General features: G+C 42.6%; 2 protein-coding genes across 2 annotated transcripts; both read left to right on the plus strand.

Annotated features, from left to right (window-relative positions):
• The first annotated feature begins 4383 nt into the window (after positions 1-4383).
• Positions 4384-6490, plus strand: EMB3111 (Tetratricopeptide repeat (TPR)-like superfamily protein). The gene is made up of 2 exons (XM_078586476.1): positions 4384-5409; positions 5479-6490. Exons 1-2 carry the CDS (start codon positions 4545-4547, stop codon positions 6456-6458), a joined length of 1845 nt encoding a protein of 614 aa, XP_078442602.1. The 5' UTR covers positions 4384-4544; the 3' UTR covers positions 6459-6490.
• Positions 6491-14542: 8052 nt separating this feature from the next.
• Positions 14543-17574, plus strand: LOC144711924 (uncharacterized). The gene is made up of 3 exons (XM_078586078.1): positions 14543-14778; positions 15451-16048; positions 16592-17574. The coding sequence occupies exons 2-3, from the start codon at positions 15497-15499 to the stop codon at positions 17432-17434; spliced, it is 1395 nt and encodes a 464-aa protein (XP_078442204.1). The 5' UTR covers positions 14543-14778; positions 15451-15496; the 3' UTR covers positions 17435-17574.
• The last annotated feature ends 485 nt before the right edge of the window (positions 17575-18059 follow it).

The raw sequence follows: 18059 nt of genomic DNA on the forward strand, positions 1-18059 counted from the left end.
AAAAATTGAAAATGTAAATTTATCTGAATAATTCATTCAATAGCAAACTATTTTGAGTCAAAGTTTGAAGTGCAACTATAATATAGAAAAAATGTGAAATATAACGCAATAGGATATTGGAAGCATTTTTCCATTTAACATAAATAACTGTCATCTACCAAGCTAATAAAAAATTAAAGAGTAATATATCTCATGTATCATAGCTACTCAATTAGGTCCAAGGATAAAGGGTTATTTGTTCTTTTTAGAAATTATTTGTTCATCCTTGAATCCCACCTATTGCTTTCTCATTCACAGGATATATATAGAATCAAAATGCAGATGAGCATAGTCGTACTGAGATGTAAATTCCACATATGATAGAAGCACAATGATAATTAACGATAAGAGAATCCTTTTCTTCGTAATAAAATCTCATCTACCTGTTCTTTTCCTCCACCGGAGAGATATAAAAGCAAAATTAAAGGAATATATGACAATAATGAACACAAAAAATGCTTTCTTTCAGACGAGAATCCCATATCTGCGCACCTTATAAAATACCTCCGAGGCAAAATCATGAATTGTTCCTAGCGTTATGGTGAAGAAAGAAAACTCAGTGGATAATTTTTTTAATAAATATGCCAAGTCGACAGTCTAGATGCTGCAAAAACAAAATGACAACAGCACAATGATAAATAACAAAAAGATATTATTTTTCTTCGTAATAAAATCTCATCAACCTGTTCTTTTCCTCCACCGGAGAGATATAGAAGCAAAATAAAAGAAATATATGACAATAAATAACACAAAAAATTCTTTCTTTCAGATAAGAATCCCATCCATGTCTCATTTTTCCCCTTCACGGGACAGATGTAGAAGCAAAAATCAGACGGAAGATAGAATGTGAGATACAGAATACATAAACAAGAATGCAAGCATGACAAATAATATTAAGATTTTTTTATCAAAATGTTATCAATTTATTTGTTTAACTACTACCATCGGAGAGATAGAGAAGCAAAGGACATGTACGAGAGATAGCTAGACGTAAAATGCGTGGAACTAACGCATTGTGTTGTATAACTGCATGAGATCCCTCTTGTTCCTTTATAGAATCCAATCCATATCTTGTTTTCTGCTTCAGACAGCCAAAAAAGAAGCAAAACACAGATAATGCGTCATGATAACAACAAGACATTTTTTTCAAACAAAATTCCAATCGATTTCTTCTGTTTTCCCTTCATCGAATCGAAGAAAGATACACGGATGAACAATACAAAAAAAAGAATGCAACAGTAAATCCAAACGACGTGCCATGCCAGATTCAATCGTAAATCCAAACGAGGAAATTAGATTAAAATTTGGCTGCAATAAAAGGAATTCAACTAGGCCACTCTATTTCAAAGAGTCCTGCAAGTTGAGCCCCCACTCAATTTGTTTCTTCTCGAGCAATCTATGGACCCGATTATCCTGCCATTAGTGACACTATTGCTAAAGAAGTGGACCAGTAGATAACATAGAAAGGCATATTGTTTCATGATAATTTATGAAACGATTCCCTGAAAAGCACCAAATAGATAACTTCAAAGTGGGAGATCAGGTATAGCAAAATTTTCAACCTTATCTGCTAACACCCTTCGGAAAAAGTGAACTTGACTCTTAAATACTTTGGAATCAAACACCGGAAGCTGTAGTCCAGCAGTTTATGGATTTGATTTTCCAGCAGTATAGCCTTGTGATTTATACATCTTGTAACTCATGCTCCACTTCTCATAAATCACAAGGCCGTAATGGAAGAAAAAAACCGCACTAAATCAACTCGACAAAATTATCCTGTGCCAGGCCAATCCTAACCATGCCCTCGAGGTCCTAGTCCAGCTCTAGCCTTAACCAACCGGAAATCAAAATTTGCATCAAATCTCTCTAATTGAACAAGACGATCGTGGAGAAACCACATATTGTATGAAAAAATGAACGAATGCACATGAAAATATAACAATCCTGACCATATTTTATCTTAATGTCGCATTACTTTAACAATCTAGATGCCATATTTTTCAAATACAATAAGTATATGTATTATTATCTCACTATTATCTATTATTTTCTTACTCAAATCTTCATCAACTCTTTTCTTAACTATCTTATTGGTATATTTTCTTAAATCATTTTATTTCTCTATTCTATTTGGCGATGTATCCAGTTATTATTCTCCAAAGTAATATTTCGTTCTCTTCCTTTACCTAAGATTTTTAAATATATTTTATGAGGCTGAATCCGTGAGAATTACGAGTGAGAATTAAAATCATATGAATATTTTGAGTCAATTTAGACTAAATAAAAATTACATAGTTACAAAGATAATCCTAGTTTATTATTCGCCAGCTACACTCCTGTTGGGTCTCATGCTGACTTCAATTATTGTTTAGTGAAGATGGCAGCCTAAACTTGGAACTCTTCCAGGAGGGAAATCTTCCTTATACCCAATGATTTATTCCATGAATTTATAAACCATACACATAATCCTATTCTACAAAATTCTATTCTATTCGGTGATGGTCCCGTAAAATAACCGAAGACCCCCATGAGATATACACCGTAGATTCACAAATGGCATGGCAAAATTTTCAAATTCCAGTTTGTTAAGGCTAGAGCCAGTTCACATCGAGGGCAAGAACCATTGAATTGGGAAAAACGAGAGCCCAATGACAGTGAACTCGATCATATCGCCGTCATTCGAGATCACTTTCGAATCCCTAAATGGAAATTCGGATTGCCAGAACACAAACTAAAATCAAAAATAAAAAAGATGAGCAGAGACTGACTCCACTCTGCTCCTCATCCAAACCGGGGTCGGAGCAGCGAGACTGACGGCCGCGACGAGTAGAGAGACATAGAGAGAGGGGACTGGGAGAGCGCTGAAGGAGTAGGGAGAGGGAAAAATCGTGTCATCTTTTTTAAAAAAATGACTACAATTTTGCACAAACCGAACAATCCGAACCGCACACGGGTCTGTGTGATGATCTGTGCGAGTTCATTATTGTCCTGTTCAAAAAACCAAATAGAACGAACAAATCGCACAAATTCACACAAAAAGAATCAAACAAGCGTGTCTATCCCTTATCCGATTTGCTCCTCTCCACTTCCCGATTAGTGTTTGGCGGGGCTGCGCATCCTGTGTGTGCAGGCTCCAAGTGTTGCGCGCGCTGCGCTAGGTGGGACTCATTCCTCCGCGACATTAAGGCATGGCGCATGGAGCACCAAGACGGCTGTGGGGCGTGGGACGGCCCTATGGGTAGTGTTGCGGTGCGCATGCATCAAGGTTTGGGACGACGAGCACGGTAACGCCAAGGTGCACCAAAGCAATACAGGTGTCTGCGCAAACGCTAGTGGCACATGGAACGTCAAGACTGAGTACCAACCACAGAGGTGGGTTGGATGCACCGAAGACCATGGCACATGCGCTGAAGACTGTGGCCGCATGCCCAGCCTGGGGCTTGCTTGTGGCAGCGATGCCCACAAGCGCGCATGCGGAGTTGCTGGCCTCAAGGCGTAGGAGCAACCCAACGACATGTGTTGCGGCCCGTCTCGTTACTTCGGCATCGTCACTAGTATTCCCCTTTTGTAATGTCTACAACCTCTAATGCAATTCTGCTCATTATAATACAATGTCTCGATTTGATGCTAAGGGCCTAGCCCTACCCTCTATCCTTAAACTCCAAGCAATCTTAAGCTATCCAAAGAGACTTCTGCTATTCAAGTGAATGTTGCTAAACGTTATTGCAAGAGTTGAGACCGTCACACGTTTGATCCGAGCACTGTTCCTATCTCCGGATTTGACTGCGTGACACTTAGTTACACGTTTGTAAACATGTTTTTGTTTATATGTCGGTATCAGGTATCAGATATTGGTAATGTAGCAGCTGATTGCAATGTCACCATCATTATCTGGATATCAGTAAAGGCAGATATCGGATTTTGCCAATTTCTGATATCCGTCAACAATATTCAATTTGGTCATCCAACCATTGGGCTGAAGACATATGTCAATATTAGGATAAATAATCGTATCAGATATCAGTATTGTAGCAATGGATTACAATATTGTAGTAAGCATCAAGATACTGCTTGAATCATTCTGATCATTATTTACCATCTATACCAGCTTACATTTTTTGGCGGGAGAACTAGAAGTTTCAATAGAAATAGCTAATATTATTTTGTATTCACTTTATTAATCCGAAATTTTCACTAGTAAACAATGTCCAAAGGTATTCAACAAGGAAACAAATTAAATATAGACTGGGGATTATTTTTTAGGTAAAAATACTATTAATGAACTTGCGGGCTTAGACAAAGTCAGGCATATATCCACAGTATAACAGAAACGTATTTAAACAGTTGGGCTTTCAATTGTCACATTCATTAATCTATTTAGAACTTAATTTCTTTCTGTTCATCGTGAAGTTCCACCTTTGCGGAAATCTCCTCGATGAATCTTCTTCTTCGATTGCTGATTTGCCATTGATACGTTTTCTAATCGCAGAAGAAGCGTGGATTTGATGCGATTCGCCGGCCTCAGCAATGCTGCCACCGTGATACGCGCATCGAAGAGAATCTGCAAAATCTGGAGAAGTTTCGGCGTTCCGCGATCGGAATTCAAGAGTACAATCTCGAAGATCCATCGTTGTCCACGCCGCGAAGTCAATCGATTGGAGAACGAAGGTACAACGGAGTTGCAGAGCACGAGTAGAGATCGAGAATCGAAGATTTGCAGCGGAAGATCGATCAATGTCCGTCGGCAATCGAAATCTGGCTCTAGAAACCCTAAAAACCCCGCCAGATCGAACAAGGAAGCCCCGAAGGCGCCCTACATGAGGGAAATCATCGCTTCCGTTTCAAGAATCCTGCGATCTTCGACATGGGAAGAGGCGCAGCGCGATCTGAAGGCGATTCCCGTGAAATGGGATTCGTACACGGTGAATCAAGTCCTCAAGACTCATCCCCCAATGGAGAAAGCTTGGCTGTTCTTCGTCTGGGTTGCTCAAGTGAAGGGATTCAAGCACGATCACTTCACCTACACCACCATGCTCGACATCTTCGGGGAGGCGGGGAGGATCTCGTCAATGGAGCTCATGCTCAAGGAGATGAAGGAGAGAGGGCTAAAAATCGACGCTGCCGCTTGTACCTCCGCCATGGCCTGGTTTGCCAAGGTGGGTGATCTTGAGAAGGCGATTGAACTGTGGAAGGAGATGAAGGAAGGGGGCTACTTCCCGACCGTCGTCTCCTACACGGCCTTCATGAAGATCCTCTTCGACCATGGCCGAGAGAAGGAAGCTTCGAGAGTCTTCAAGGAGATGATCGAGGCGGGTCTCTCGCCGAATTGTCACACTTACACTGTCATGATCGAACACCTCGCCGGATCAGGTAGCTGCTAAACTAAAATCTCGATGATGGGTTTTGATCGTTTTTTGACTAGAAGATTGAATTTCTCAGGACGATTCGAGGCTGCTCTTGAAATCATGAACGAGATGAGGGAAGCGGAGGTGGAGCCCGACAAAGCGACTTGCAATATACTTGTGAAGAAATGCAGCGAGTTTGGGGAGATTACGGCCATGACCAAAGTCCTGAGGTACATGAAAGATAAATCTCTAGTTCTTCGTCTCCCCGTTTTTCTAGATGCTCTGGAGAGCTTGAGAAGAGCCGGCCAGAGCGATCTTCTTCTCCGCGAGGTTAACCCCCACCTGCTGGCTGAAGAACTGAGAAGCTCTTCTGATGTAAACGTGGCAAACCCAGATTCAAAAATCGTCGGTTTTCTTCTCTGCAAGCGCAATTTCGCCGCCATGGATGTCATGTTAGAAGCTATGCTATTGAAAAACAAAGAACTGGGCGAGGAGCTCGTCTCTGATATTATTCTTGCCAGTTCAAGAAGAGGGTTTATAGAGACAGCTCTGCTGGCGTTCCTGCTCAGCGTAAAGCTCGAGCAGACCCTCCATAGCCGGGTCTACATCTCTCTTCTCGGCCCTCTTCTGAGATCAGGCCGTGTTCATGATGCCCTCAAGATCGCTGAACAAATGAAGAAGGAAGGCCGCTCTCTTGGAATTTATCTTGATTCTGTGCTGAGTTTGGGTCTGGTGTGGGCAGGAAAGCCTGCCATTGCAGCGGGGTTTCTTTCTTCTTCTCCAACTTCTGAGAAGAGTTCTTTGACTTATACTTGTCTGATTTACGTTTACCTTCAGTCCATGGAGGTGGAGAAGGGGCTGGAGACTTACGCAAGGATGAGGGAGGAAGGGTTTTCTGCCACTTTGGGAACTTTCGAGGTGCTGATCTTGGGCATGGAGAAGGCGGGGAGGAAAAATAATGCCGAGTTCTTCAGAAAAGAGAGGAGAAAATTGCTGCAGAGGTCTTTTTCTAAAGGATCAGCGGTTCCTGTTGACGAGAGTCTTTGTGACTTATTTTTTGCAAGTGGGTGGTGAGATTTAAGCTAACAAGGTTTGGTTCCTCTGGATCCTGCAGTTCGCCTTCTTTTAAGCTTAGTGTTGTTTATTTCTGTAGGTTTTGGTATCAACTATGTCAAGTGAAAGATGATAATGACGATGATGAATTATCATTATTCTCCATAGGTTGTTGTCATTAGTCCATAGTTTTATGTCTATGATGACAATGACAATACCAAATTGTCATCATCATCCGTCTGGCTATGACGAATTGTCATTGTTGTTGTCATTCGTCCAAGCCCAAACATGGATGACGATGATGATGACGATGATGATGACAGGATGTGGGGATGACATTAATGATGATGAAATGATCGTCATCCGTTCTTTTGTGTCAACGATGACAATGACTATGCCAAATCATCATCCATCGGTCGATGACAATTCGTCATTGTTGCTGTCATTAGTCCAAGCCTAAACATGGATGACGATGACGATGACAAGATGTGGGGGATTACATTAATGATGAAGAAATTGTCCTCATCTGTAGTTTTGTGTCAACGATTACAATGATGATTCCGAATTATCATCAACATCCATTGGTTGATGATGAGCTGTTGTTGTTGTCATTCATCCAAGCCCAACCATGGATATTGATGACGAGATGGGGGGATGAATTTAATGACGATGAACTTATTATCATCCGTATTAATGAAATTATCTTCATCCGTACTTTTATGTCAACAATGACAGTGCCATACGGAATTGTCATTGTGATCCATCAGTCGATGATGAGTTGTCATTGTTGTCATTATTCCAAGCCCAAACATGGATGATGATAGTGATGACAAGATGTGGGCGAAGACATTAATGATGATGAAATTATCATCATCCGTACTTTTGTGTCTATCATGAAGATGGCTAGTGTACAGTGATGATGGTTAATCTGCTTCCAGTTTGTAAGATCAGTCCTTGTCCTCGCTTGGTTGATGTCAAATAGGATTCATTGATCAGAGCCTAGTAATTGGACTCTATTTATCCCAATATCAGTGGTATCTTCTTGTGCCTTGCTTCGGTCAATAAATTATGGGACAAAGATGGCATGAAGAAACTCAAATTTTCAACTTGTTGACCAAGGCCATGGCCTTGGTACGAGGTTACCCATCAATTCTTGACAAAACTTTTAAATTATCTATGGAAAAATTTGGACTTAGCATTACAAGTATATGCTCTTAAATTTTGTCTTAATTATTCTTCACAGGGATGAATCCTGAATTTGGATTTTTTTTTGGACAATTGCTTCTCTAATTCTGGATTTTGAAGTAGTTGCAATATGTACACTTGAGGAAAGTCGCATTAGTTTCATCCTTAGAAAAAAAGATTGCATTAATTTCAAGAGAACAGAAAGGAGCATCTATTTCCAATTAAGAGAATTCACAGTCAAAGACTGCTTGAAAAACTTTAAGGAACTCTGAGGCTGTAAAGATTGAAAAAAATGACTGTACTTACTGTCGAGCTAAATGTTTTTTAAGCATTTAAATGTGGTGGGTTTTACTCCTTTATCAATTTGATTGATTTCAACGTTCATATATTTATTTGTATATTTGTTTGTCTATCCATTGTATATGTTTATGCTCCCTCTATTTGTTGACTTATTTGGTCATTCATTTATATTTGTATTTTATTGCATATCTTACTATTTATCATCTGCACATCTATGTCTTGTGAGGACCACTGAGTGTGCAATGGTACTCTCAAGAGTACGCGAAGTATTGTGAATTAGATATGCACAATTAGATGCCATATGAATTTAATCTTAATGCACAATGATATTGCATTGGCAATAACCCGCATGCCACTTAAATTGTTAATTTATTTCATCAATGAACAGTTTTACAATGTCTCTAGGAATAATTTCGAAGTTAAATGATATGGATCTGTTTAACATTAAGAACATATAAACTGATGTAATGTTAACGTGATGCTGAAATTTAATGATTTAGGATTTTTTTGTTTTAATTGATGCTTGAGAAATGATAGAACCCTAGTGACTCAATAAAATTTTATTTTATTTTTAAGTTAATGATTCAATTATTTGGTGACCCTTTAGTATTACTTAATTGGTCACAATTTTACAACATTACTAGTGATTTAAAAATATTTCACTATTTTAACATTACTTAGTACACAATTACACTTAGTGACAACAAAATTTAAGTATTCTACTTAATTGGATGATGACTTCAAAATCATTATGTTACAAAATGAGATCAAAATTATATAAGATGACTTAGTGACAACCAAATGTTAATATTTGAATATTTTTTATGAGTGGGTGACTCTCGTGCATTACCTAATGAATACACCATTACTTATGACTCATTTTTTAAAAAAACATTACTTAATGAGCTAATAATTTTAACTTTTCAAATTATTATGTAATATAATACCATACGTTCATGAAATATCTTGTAAATTATTCTAAAATTAAATGACTTAAATGGGCTGGAAGGCTCAATCTGATTGATCGGTGATAGTGTTGGATGATAAGAAGCCTGATCAGATTGTGCCCCCACTAATCATTATGATGATTTGGTCATCAAGGTTATCAGGGTGCTGCAACCTGACCATGATCTCTTTAATCAGATATATCACTTTTCGTGTTCACAAAACATGCATTAAGATTTGAACGATTCAAAACTCAAATTTTGCTCCATAAAGACAAGTTTATACTCCGATATCCCATGAGGAATGTTGTTTTCCTAAGTCCAATATAGTGGGGTGTAATGTCTCCTTTCTGATCAATACATTTTTTATTTTGTTATCATATTGTTTTGTTATCTTGGGGTTTCCCTTGGCAGTGTACTTCTATGTGGAAGTAAGGAACGGCACGTCTGGGACGTGACGCCCCGGACGTGACAGGACGGTGTCGAATCGTGACGGACGGCGACATGACGAACTGGTCGTCACGTCACCGTCACGTCACTCGTCCAAGGATTTTCAGGAAAATCTTCACCGAACCGTCACTCATCCGCAGACCCTCATCACCGTCACGTCACCGTCACCGTGACGGAATTTTTTTTCGTTTTAATAGGTTATGTATTTTTATTCACATAACGGCACATCTGGGAGAGAGAGAGTGCGAGAGAGAGAGAGAGATCGGGAGAGAGAGAGATCGGGAGAGAGAGTGCGAGAGAGAGCGATTGGGAGAGAGAGTGCGAGAGAGAGAGATCAGGAGAGAGAGTGCGAGAGAGAGCGATCGGGAGTGAGAGTGCGAGAGAGAGAGATTGGGAGAGAGAGTGTGAGAGAGAGAGATCGGGAGAGAGAGTGCAAGAGAGAGCGATCGGGAGAGAGAGTGCGAGAGAGAGAGATCGGGAGAGAGAGTGCGAGAGAGAGAGAGCGGGAGAGAGTGCGAGAGAGAGAGATCGGGAGAGAGAGTGCGAGAGAGAGAGAGCGGGAGAGAGAGTGCGAGAGAGAGAGAGAGATCGCGAGAGAGAGAGAGAGAGCGATAGAGAGAACGAAAGATAGAGAGCGAGAGAGAAAGAGAGAGCGAGAGAGAAAGAGAGAGCGAGAGAGGAAGAGAACGAAAGAGAGAGAGCAAGAGAGGGAGAGAACGAAAGAGAGAGAGAGAGAGAGAGAGGGAGAGAGCGAGAGAGAGAGAGAACGAAAGAGAGAGAGAGACTTATTAAAATACCGTGACGGACGTCATCCGTGACTGACGTCACTCGTCCGGACCACCCCGTCACCGTCACGTCACTGTCACGGGCCATCCGTCACCGTCAATGTCACCGTCATGGGCCCTCTGATTCGTCACCGTCACCGTCACGTCATTCGTCACGAGACCGTCACGGTGACACATGACATGACAGATGACGATTGCCGATCCCTATGTGGAAGTGACGCTACTCCCACCACCCTTCCACCATCCTTACTCTCTCTCCAGTTGCACTTCCCTGAGATTCAATTTTTTTCCCCGAGTACTGATTCTTTGCATGCACTAAAATTTCCCCAAGTAATGAGAAATCCTAAAACTGTTATTTGGATGTAGTTGGAAATCCCTTCAGTCAATGTTTCACACACTTTGACAGAATATGATAAGTTATGACTTGGTTATTTGAAGATGATACGTGAAAATATGGTATAATCCTAACAATACGTGACAAGGTGAATACATTGATGGAAATATATGTGGCTGAAAACCCAGCCTCACATTCCATGTGTTTCTAGATGTTCATTAATATAGTATAGTCCTTATATTGCCGATGTGATGCTTATAATGAAGCCCATGAATACATGAATTATGATGAGATGTTAATGCAGAGATCACTGGCCATTAAGCACATGCTTTAAATATTCTTATTTGAATAATATTCAAGATGTACATTGAAGTATTCATATAAAATACACTATATAGCCTCACTCATATGGTGTATATGGTCGGTTCTTTAGCCATTAGTGTGGAGACACTAAGGATAGAGAGTAGATGCACTTTACCATAAAGAGTTTACCTAATTGGTATGTACAAATCATTTAATGTTATCGTACCAAACTACCAATCATGTATATTCACATCATAGTTGTGTAAGTGGTCCTTAGGTCTAAGATACCAAAGATATATTGACATATAATTGTATTTTGACTATGTCGTACGAGTCCCTAATCATGGAATTCCAAACAATATTAGTTTGGTGCATTGATAAGTTAACATTGATGATGAAGTGCTCAAAATGGGTTTTTCCATCCTCTGTATAAGAGGAAATAACTCGAGGTAGACAATTCAATGAAGTCTTTGGAGTCAGATTCCATGTACGTATGCAACTTCAGTGGCGGATAGGCTTTAGTGGCAGCAACTTCAGCTTCATCACTGCCAGTGAGGATAATATCGTTAACGTAGACAGCCAACACAACACAACCCCGAGGAGTATTCTTGCGCATCACAGTGGGGTCGGAGACCGTGGAAAGAAAACCGTACGCGAACGAACTTGTGAAACCAGGCACGGGGACTGTGCTCCAGGCCATAAAACGCTTTCTTTAGGAGACATACCTGGGAAGACTCCCCCTAAGCAACATACCCAGGAGGTTGCTCCATATACACCTGCTCTGCTAGGTCACCATAGAGAAAGGCATTAGAGACATCAAGTTGATGAAGTGGCCAGGCCTGATTAAGAGTGACGGAGAAGAGGATGCGGATGGAGCTGAGACGAGCCACTGGAGAGAAGGTCTCAGTATAGTCGAGACCATAGGCTTGAGGGAACCCCCGAGCCACGAGGCGTGCCTTATGACGAGAAATGGAGCCATCTAGATTGTACTTATAGCAGTACACCCACTTGCATGAGACCACATTAGCATGTGATGAGCGAGGCACCAACTTCCACGTCTCGCGTTGAAGGAATGTGGCGTATTCCGCATCCATAGCAGCCTTCCACTTCGGTACCTGCGAAGCTTCAAGATATGTCTTGGGAATTGACCCAGAGAGGACGGAGAGGGCAAAGACATGATAGGGTGAGGAGAGACGGACAGAGGAGACAAAAATGACTACCCCAGGGGTAGGCCCAGATGGGGTAGGTGCACTCGAAGTGACCGAAGTTGGCTTTCCCCCCGAGGCTGCAAGTACTTAGGCCGGCTTCCCAAAATCCTTCCAACACTTGTCGGCAAGATGAGACATCTTCCCGCAATATTTGCAAGGAGGGAAGGAGTTTCGGTTCTTCCAAGATGATGGCCCTTTCCCAAAGGGCTTCGAGGAACCCCCTGAGACAACAAGTGCAAACACTTCAGTGGAGGGAGGAGCAGATGAGGGCGGTAGACTATCCTGCACCCGGAGTGCAGCAACAAAAATCTCCTTAGTGGGCATGACTCGGGTGCCTCCGAGCACTTGACCCCAAATCATATCTGCAAGCTCTGGACGAAGCCCACTGAGAAAGGCTCCTGCCCTAAGCTCGTCCTTATAGCGGGCTAGTGTCTCGAGATCAGTCGAGGAAGGCTGATATACCTCCAGATTCATGAATATAGCTTCGATCGCACCATAATAGGCCTGGAGAGACCGGGAACCCTACTTGCAAGCGAATAAATCCTCATATAGGCGCACTGTCTTACTCACATTGCTCTTGTTGGCGTACATCGTCGCCCGTTTCTGCCATAAAGCGCGAACGGGACGGGTTTGGCTGATCGGCTCCATGATGTTATTCGCGACGCTTTGGCATAGCCATGTGCACACATCAGATTCCAGAGAGCTCCATTCTGCATAAGTCGGATCTGATTCCTTCGGCGGGGGATTTGTTAGATGATGTCAGAGTCGGTGAGCGTTAAGAAACTCAAGGAATACCGTGGACCATGAGCCATAATTGGTGCCATCGAAGGTGTACGCCGGACAGGTGAGGGCCGTGACGATCGAATGCTTCCCCGGCAGATGAATCCCGGACGAGGAGGGAGCCACTAGGGTCGATTAGATCTCAGACGAGTCGGCCATGACGCTCTGTCTGCCAAGAGAGAGGGATGAGGGCGAGAATGATGCCCTACTGAGGAGAGGTCGACGCCGTCGATGAGATTGCCGCCGTCAAGGTGAGATTGCCGTCAATGGAGGAGGATGCTGCCGATAGAGGTGGACGTCGCCGATCTGGATAGAGATCGCCGCCGTCGATGAAGGAGAACATTGATGGTGGAGGATGACGCCGATCTGGATGCAGATCGCCGCCGACGATGAAGGAAGACACCGCCGACCTGAGGAGGACGCCGCCGTCGTCGATTAAGGAGGACGCCGCCGTTGATGAAGAGGACGCCGCTGCCAATTTGAGAAGGACGCTGCCGCTGTCGATTAAGGAGATTTGAGAAGGACGCCGCCGCCTTCGATTAAGGAGGACGCCGCCGTCGATGAAGGAGGAGGCCGCCGCCGATTTGAGAAGGATGCCGCCGGAAACCTGGAGCTCTGATACCAAGTCAAAGATAGAGGATAGAGAGAGATCGACGAGGAGGGAGAGGGAGCTCCGACGAGGAGAGAGAGAGGAAAGGATGACTATTCCACTTCTCTTGATGTGACTCCCCCATACACGATGGGGGCTTAATATAGGGTTTACGCGATGGTGGGTAGGGCCCACCAATAGAGAGAGAGAGAGAGAGAGAGAGAGAGAGAGAGAGAGAGAGAGAGAGAGAGAGAGAGAGAGAGAGAGAGAGAGAGAGAGAGAGAGAGAGAGAGAGAGAGAGAGAGAGAGAGAGAGAGAGAGACAGAGAGACAGAGAGACAGAGAGACAGAGAGACAGAGAGACAGAGAGAGAGAGACAGAGAGACAGAGAGACAGAGAGAGAGAGAGAGAGAGAGAGAGAGAGAGAGAGAGAGAGAGAGAGAGAGAGAGAGAGAGAGAGAGAGAGAGAGATGGAAAGCCCAAGAAAGAAAGGGCCCCAATATCTTCAACATGTATGTATGTATGTATGTATGTATGCATGCATGCATGCGTATGTATTTATGTATGTATGTGTGTATGTATGTATGCATGCATGCATGCATGTATGTATGTATGTATGTATGTATGTATGTATGTATGTATGTGTGTATGTGTGTATGTGTGTGTGTGTATGTATGTATGTATGTATTTATGTATGTATGTGTGTATGCGTGCATGCGTATGTATTTATGTATGTACGTATGCATGCATGCGCATGTATTTATGTATGTATGTGTGTATGTATGTATGTATGCATATATGCATGTATGTATGTATGTATGTATGCATGTATGTATGTATGTATGCGTGCATGTGTATGTATTTATGTATGTATGTGTGTATGCGTGCATGCGTATGTATTTATGTATGTATGTGTGTATGCGTGCATGCGTATGTATTTATGTATGTATGTGTGTATGTATGTATGTATGCATGTATATATGTATGTGATGTATAAATGTATTTGTGCATGCATGTATGTATGTATGCGTGAATGCGTATGTATTTATGTATGTATGTGTGTATGTATGTATGTATGCATGTATATGCATGTGATGTGATGTATATATGTATTTGTGTATGTATGTATGTATGTATGTATGTATGTGGGCTTATTTTGGCCCAGTTGCAAGATATTTGGCCCATAATGGCTCTAGATAATTACAACATCGCTTGTAGATCTGACCTTCGACATGGTCGGTAGTTTGGCCGCTTTGCTGATAGAGCAGTGACGAAGAATCCGCCATCCCCAATCTTGTCGACCGTCGCGCGTTCAATCTAGCCGTCTGTTCTTCATCTTTATCCGATTTCACAAGTTCTTCGGAGCAGATCCGTCGTCTGAAGACGAAGATCGCGATTTTTTCGCATCTGCATGTGATCGCTGCAGCGGTGGTGCTCTGCATGGCCTTGGCGAGCCCTTGCGAGGTTCTTTCTGGACTTTATCTGATTCCCCAATTCTTTACATACTCTCTGAATGAATCAAACGCGAAGAATTTCCTTCTGCGGTAGATTTTTGACTCGATTAACGTCTGTCTGAGGATAGAAAGTGAATTGATTGATAGAGGTCTCCCTGACTTGCTGCAATTCAGCATATGTTCCAGATCTCATGTCGGGGCCATCCTTTTCCTGCATTTGAAGGCGTTAGGAGTAGGTCGGATGCGGAGTTTTTTATTAATTGTTGGAGTTGTTAGAGTGAAGGTGTTGAAAAAATGATGACATTGATCTTGATAAGAAAATGCGCTAGCCTCTTTCAGCAGTAAAATCCTCAGGGAAATGCACGAGTGACTGGTTGGAATTGTTGTCAATTGTTTATTTTCCTTGAATTTTTTGCTTAAATTTATGTTGTTGTGCTTTGCATCCAATTTCATCCCAAGCCAGAAAACCCAGTAGCCCTTCTCCCAATTTCTTGAATTTTTTATTTGGCGATCAGAATCTGAATTTGTATCAGGATGTTTTTTGTAGAAAAATTATGTGAAATAATTTTAATTCCTGAAAATGATCTGCTATGTCAGCTTGCATCATACTCAACAAAAATCAGATTCAATTCCATCTGATTGGGATAAAACTGAATTTTCCGTCCGCTTGGGATTCTTGCAGGGCTCATGAACTCAACTTTGGAGACCCACAGAAGGGAGCAAGAAAAATGAAACCCAAGATCAGAAACAGGAGATCAACTATCATGAGCTGTCTAGCAGGCCTTAGATCCCCTGTCCCAGCAATCGTCTGGAGCGTGCTGGGGTGCATCCTGATCGTCCATTTCTACACATCCAACCTCAGAAGCTCCCACGAAAAGATCCGGGCCATCCGATCATTGCAGCTCTCTGCTGCCAGAGATCTGGCAAAGATTGAAGAGGAAATCTTCCACCTACCCCCTCCCCGAGCACGAAGATCTCCTCGGGCGATTAAGCGGAGAGGACCCAGGAAGCCCCCCACCATAATTGATGAATTTCTGGATGAATCGTCTGATCTGCGGAGTTTCTTCTTCCCCGGTCAAAGCTCGGCCGTTGACCCAGCAGTGGAAGGTGACCAGTCTCATTTTTTCTACCCCGGCCGCGTCTGGCTGGACACGGACAGTAACCCGATCCAGGCCCACGGTGGCGGAATCCTCTATGTAGAGTCCTCTGCTACCTATTACTGGTATGGTGAAAACAAAGACGGGCCAACTTACCTGGCCCACAAGAAAGCCACTGCCCGAGTGAGTACCACATAAATTACGCCATCTTCTCAATTTTAACCATCTGAGACTGGCTTGAGAATATTTTTTTTCAAAGCTTTTCGTTTAAGAGTGATTTTAACCTTTTGAATTAGTGTTTTTAACTTTGACTTAGGATTGACTTTAGACCATGCAACCTCTTATACTTAACTTTTGAGTTGGGATTGACTTTAGGCTTCACCTGGGGTTGACTTAAGTCCTTTAACTTAATCTTGACTGCGGCCTTGTCAATTTGGATTGATTTTAGCTTTTTGAATCAGTGCTGGCTTTGACTTTACCTCTTGATAGACTTTAGCACGTATAACTATCCTCAAATGTTAACCGTTGTGTCATATTTTGACTTTCGCCTTTCTAGCAATTGTTGGCTTTGACTTTGTCTTTGTACTAAGGGTTGACTTAAATCTTAGTGATATATGATTGCCTTTAACCTCTCAGCTCATCCTTGGCTTTTGACTTTTAACATTCTGAATTAGTATTGGTTTTGACTTTATCTTTAGATTGACTTTTGGGTTGACTGTTGAGCAGGTAGATATTGTGGGGGTGAGTTGCTACTCGTCAAAGGATTTATGGGCGTGGAAGAACGAAGGGGTGGTGCTGGCAGCGGAGAAAGTCAACGCATCACACGATTTACACGTGGGAAATGTGTTGGAGAGGCCAAAAGTAGTATACAATGAGTTGGCCCAGCAGTACGTGATGTGGATGCATGTAGATGATGTCAATTATACGAAGGCCGCAGTCGGGGTGGCCGTCAGCAGGTCGCCAACAGGCCCATTTGACTTTTTATACAGCAAGCGACCGCACGGCTGTGAGAGCCGAGACATGACGGTGTTCAAGGACGACGATGGCGCCGCCTTTTTGGTCTACTCATCGGCGGACAACAGTGAGCTACATGTCGGGCTGCTGACCGTTGACTATCTCGACCTTGCCGGGCCAGTCAGGCGGGTTCTGGTGGGCCGGCGGCGGGAGGCCCCGGCCATGTTCAAGCACGAGGGGACATATTATATGATCACTTCGGGGTGCACGGGGTGGGCTCCGAACCGGGCTGAGGTGCATGCAGCGGAGTCGATAATGGGCCCGTGGGAGACGATGGGGAGCCCATGCGTGGGTGGTAACAAGATTTTCAGGGAGACCACTTTCTTTGCACAGGGGAGCTTTGTGTTGCCATTGAGGGGGTTGCCTGGTTGGTTTGTGTTTATCGCTGATCGGTGGAACGTGGCAGATCTGCGAGACTCGAGGTACGTGTGGCTGCCATTAAGAGTCGGCGGTGCTGTTGATGAGCTGCTGGAGAACAGGTTTCGGTTTCCTGTCTGGTCTCGGGTGTCGGTGTTCTGGCACCGTCATTGGCAGCTACCCCAGGGCTGGGGCTGACTTAATATGTGTGACCACTGATCATCTCTCTGTGTCTATGTCTGTCTTGTTACCTTTTATTATTGGGTCATTGGTTCCCCATCCATGTTGTGAATATTTATTATCATGATTCTTAACTTGTGACAGTGAAGATTGAAGGCTGGGCTGATTGAGTTGGAATGTCTTGCTTAGAAAACATTTAAAAATAGTCAAGCCATAAGTAAAAGGCACTATGACTGAGGTCAACTCATAGTCAACTATTGGGAACTTGTCTGCACTATTTCATGTTGAATTATGATGCAGAAATACTTTTTTTTGGGATGAAGTGTAGTGCACTAGCACCTAATATATCTATGATTATGAATAATGAGTTTTGGTAGCATGATGATGGGACAAACCTAAGAATTTGGATCTAAGTTGTCAGGTGATGAAGATTAGTGTTTTATATCATTGGTCAAAATTATTGACTGCTTAACATTTGTTTTGGATGGCCATTGGTAAAGTCTACAACGCCGTATAGAGTAGTTTATATTGAATGAATTATTGAACGCATTTTGGAGAATAATTCTTGGGAGAAAAAAACATATTGGTGACATAAGAGTGAAGGAAATAGTGTCTCGTCATATTAATTATTGGAAGTGGAATA

This window comes from Wolffia australiana, chromosome 14 (genome assembly GCF_029677425.1).
Source record: "Wolffia australiana isolate 7733 chromosome 14, ASM2967742v1".
NCBI classification, from domain to species: domain Eukaryota; kingdom Viridiplantae; phylum Streptophyta; class Magnoliopsida; order Alismatales; family Araceae; genus Wolffia; species Wolffia australiana.